Source organism: Rhagoletis zephyria, unplaced genomic scaffold (assembly GCF_001687245.7).
Source record: "Rhagoletis zephyria isolate East Lansing unplaced genomic scaffold, Rhagoletis_zephyria_1.1 Rzeph_scaffold_00927, whole genome shotgun sequence".
In the NCBI taxonomy this organism is placed as follows: Eukaryota; Metazoa; Arthropoda; class Insecta; order Diptera; family Tephritidae; genus Rhagoletis; species Rhagoletis zephyria.
The window spans coordinates 2,856-6,985 of NW_016158011.1; the positions used below are offsets into that span (position 1 = coordinate 2,856).

At 34.8% G+C, this 4,130-nt stretch overlaps 1 protein-coding gene across 1 annotated transcript; it reads right to left on the reverse strand.

Moving 5' to 3' along the window:
* Positions 1-611: 611 nt before the first annotated feature.
* Positions 612-1,269, reverse strand: LOC108362086 (uncharacterized; the record flags this gene model as incomplete). Its single annotated transcript, XM_017614936.1, has 2 exons — positions 1,100-1,269; positions 612-1,049 (listed from the first exon to the last, which is right to left on the reverse strand). Coding segments are annotated over exons 1-2 (573 nt in total), but the record flags the coding sequence as incomplete, so codon positions are not given.
* Between the last annotated feature and the right edge of the window lie 2,861 nt (positions 1,270-4,130).

Below are 4,130 nucleotides of genomic sequence, written 5' to 3' on the forward strand. Positions count from 1 at the left end.
CACGTTCAGGGGATGCTGGATACTCCTTGGAACCATGGTTGATGACACCTTTCCGTTCACCTCCGCCTGGTAGCTCCGAAAGCCATTACAACAAGATACACGCCAAAGCTAGAAATATCATAGAAAGAACAATTGGTCGTTTAAAAAATAGATTTAGATGTCTTCTAGGCGCTCGTGAACTTCATTACGAGCCTTCGAAGGTATGTCAAATCGCAAATGTTGCAGCGGCGTTGCACAACATTTGCATTCATTATCGCGTGGTTGATGATGTTTCAGAAAACTTGGAACCATATTATGAGAACGAAAATAGTGAGCCTTCATCATCCACTTTTAATGATGCAGCTTCAGAGATTAGACAATCTATAACGAGAACACTAATAAGTATACGAAGATAAGACTGGTTTTAACTAATATTAAACATGAAATAAAAGATTGTCAAAAATTAATTTAAATAAAATTTTGCTATTGTTTATTTTTGGAAAATGCTTCTAATTTTTTTCTTCTATATTTAACATTTGTTGTTTTATTTGATTTTTTGCCGCGGTTAAATTTTTCATGGCTCTGTTATGCCTGCGAATTTCTTCGAGCTCTTCTTTTTTCAGCTCGTAAACCTTTTCAGTGGCTCTACCCAACAGTCGAACACCAGAGCAAAGCTCATCCAGCTTTGTGTCCTGCTGGGTGAAATGTTGGAGGCTCTTTTCGTAAAAGTCTTTCTGCAGGACCAACTGCTCTTTTAGCAAATCTGCTGCAGAGGTATCGGGACGTTTCTGTGCCGCAGGAGCACGCCTTGGAAGTGAGGGAGAGGGAGCAGAGGCCATTGACACGTCAGCAACAGCTTCAGCATTTTCTCCGCCCACTGGCTCAGGTAATCCAACGCTCACCGTGTTTTTTATACCATGCGTGCTCGTCTCTAAAGCAGTGAGCCGGATTACCTCTTCTTCCATTTCATTAAAAGTATGTTGCCTGTTTCGACCACCTCCAGTTGCCAACTGTTCTCTTTTGTTGTCTGCAAGTTTTCTTTTGATATATGCCTTCCAGTCTAACCATACCTGAAGAAAAGTATATTTAGTTAGCGAACAATGCATGCATTTTTTTTAACTTTTTTCCAACTCGATACATCTTTAGTTGGCGGACCGAGACTATTTAGCTCCTTAGCCACATTCTCCCAAAATTCCATAACTTCTTCCTTCGAAATCTTTGAAAATCCTTGCGCAATTTCAGGTCTCTGCTGCATTTGCTCAAGCAAAGCTGCGTATTGCTGCCTGGTTGTTACCACTCTGGACATTATAAAAACAAATAAAATTTATTTCCACACAATTTAATTCAATTTTTTTTTTATTAATTTAAAGTTTACATTTTTCAGTAATTTTAAAAATTTTTTCCTTTCTTCTCCGACAGCAACAACTCGTCGTAGAAAAATTGTACGAAACTCTANCTGGACATTATAAAAACAAATAAAATTTATTTCCACACAATTTAATTCAATTTTTTTTTTATTAATTTAAAGTTTACATTTTTCAGTAATTTTAAAAATTTTTTCCTTTCTTCTCCGACAGCAACAACTCGTCGTAGAAAAATTGTACGAAACTCTACGATTTGACGTTTCGAGTGGATTCTGTGAATGCAACCCTACGAATTTCGAATTTACGTCGTAGCAATTCGAATTGCGTGATAGCTATTTCGGAACATCTCCGAAAATACAGCCTACGATGGATTCTATGATAGGGCTGATTATCCCAATGTAAATTTCTCTCTGGATCTGTCAGTTTTGCAATCATTGGTCCTAAACTTANTGATAGGGCTGATTGGTTTACTCCTTATGCACGTAGCATTTCTCTTTCAGCGTGATTTTTTGAGTTTAAATTTCAAAGGATAATCGTTATTTGCGGTGCCTGCCATATACATATGCATTATTTACAACTAGCAAATATGTACATATTTTTTTTGCTTAATATATGCAAATAAAAGAAGAAAGTAAACACAACAAATATCGAGTAAATTTTTATTTGTGTCAAACTGAAACTTCCAATAATAAACGGCATTTAAATATCTGCATACATACATATAAATACATACATACCTAACCAATTATGCATGTACGCTGAATTCGCCGACAAGCTTTTTTAAAAACAAAGTAAGTTAGTACAAATTGTTAGTAATTTTCATTAGAGTTTGAATAACTCCTTTCACTAAATGGCTTTTAGTAACTTTAACGAGACCTTAACTTATTTTATTTTATTCATTTTAGTGCAGTTTTGACAAAATTTTCTTGCTAAAAAATCTTTTGTTTCACTACTTTATTTTATTCCTTTGATTAAACATGTTAAATAAAAGCTTATTTTTAAAAAAATATTTTTTTTACATTACTTTATTTTCTAATTTTTAGTCCATTTATAAAAGCGTTGTATATTAAATAGTTTTATTTTATTTTATGTACAAAATTTTGCAATAGATATTAAAATAATTCAACTTGCAATGAAAGAGAACAGAAGACTATGCAAGCAAAATGTTGTTTGCTTACGTTTTGTATAAACATACATATGTACATACATACATATAGCAGCAGTTAATTTCATTTAAAGAAATGGCGTGTCGTCCACTTCCGCTGTAGCATGGCATATATTTAGGCGCAATATTAAAGTTCTTCTGGCGGGGAAACTTCTCGAGTCTTCTAATTGTATCTGTTGATATCTAGAATTTGCCATAAATAGCTTTGCTCTGGTTTTACGTTCTTTGGCAAATTACGCTCTGTTAGCCATAAATTTTACTAATTTTTGACCGACTTTGAATCAAGACCCCTGGACCATATAGGGAATTCATTTATATTTTAAATTGCATTGTCATCGTGATTGGAACTATGCTGAAAATTTCAAGTCTCTAACTTGTCGGGAAGTTAGTTTAAAATCGATTGGAAATTTCCACGATTTGCGCGGGATGACCAAGTTAAATAAAAGCTTATAATTATAAAAACACGTTTACGAGGTAGAGCAGATGCAAAAGCGCTTGGAGGAGTGATAGATACATGAACTTCACTGCCTACTTATTTTTGTTAGGACCTGATTCTTTTTAGTGCTGGTATGAGGTAATGCTCTAGTGGATAAGGTCGCCAGGCGCTAATTCAAGCGGCATCTTACCGCGCTGTTACGAACCTAATACAAAACAGTGCCCAAATTTTTATACATTTAAAAGTTCAGCTTAAGTTATGTTTTACTTACATAGAATATTTGTTTCCAAAGAAGCCACACTCATACATCCTCTCGGAAATGGTAAAAAAGTCATTGAATAAAAGCTGTGGAGTCAATAGCTGTGGAGTTTATGGTGGTTGGCTACCGTCCACAAATATAAATATGCACTCTGCGTGGCTTTTTACAATGGCGAGTCCAAAAATTTACTTTGCTGCGCAGCTTCCTTTTGGTATACATGAAATTGCAAACACTGTTAATACATCCATTTTTTCATGTGCTAAAAATCGTACTTATCTAAAGGGCTACATGTCCAAAATTATTGCTACGTATTCCTAATTAATCAATCTTTGTATATTAACATATTTTTCTGCATTGTTTACATATTTTTATATGCGTTTTGGCATTTCTCTTTCGCAATGGCACCAAAATGACGTCACGCAAAAATTACGCTCAAAAATCCTCTCTCATTGGCGCAATCTTGTATTCTATCATTCTTGATTGTTACCAAATCTTAGTTGAGGCAACCACGATTTGGTTTGAGAGCGGAACATATTCATGCTTGTGAGCAGTGTTGCAAGGTCTTCGGCGTGAGAAAACGCCCCTCTTGGTCTGAAAAAACGTCGTTTCCTACCCAAAAACGTTTTTTTCAAATGTTTGCACAAATACACTTTTATTGTATACAAAGGTACATATGTACGTAAGGTATATTAAAGAGTAATTTCGACAGAGCACATTTAAAATTCATTCTGAACTGGTTTGAGATCGTTAATATAAAAATCATTTTATACATACCCTTGTGATCAGCTGATTAGTTTTTAATATTTTGATCGATTTTGGCTGTTTCTCTTTTGTTTATTTTGAATAACTGAGGGAGAGCGGGAGACCAGGTTTAAAGACGACCATATATTAATTGGGGGACTCCATTGGAGGAGTCATGCTCTAGCT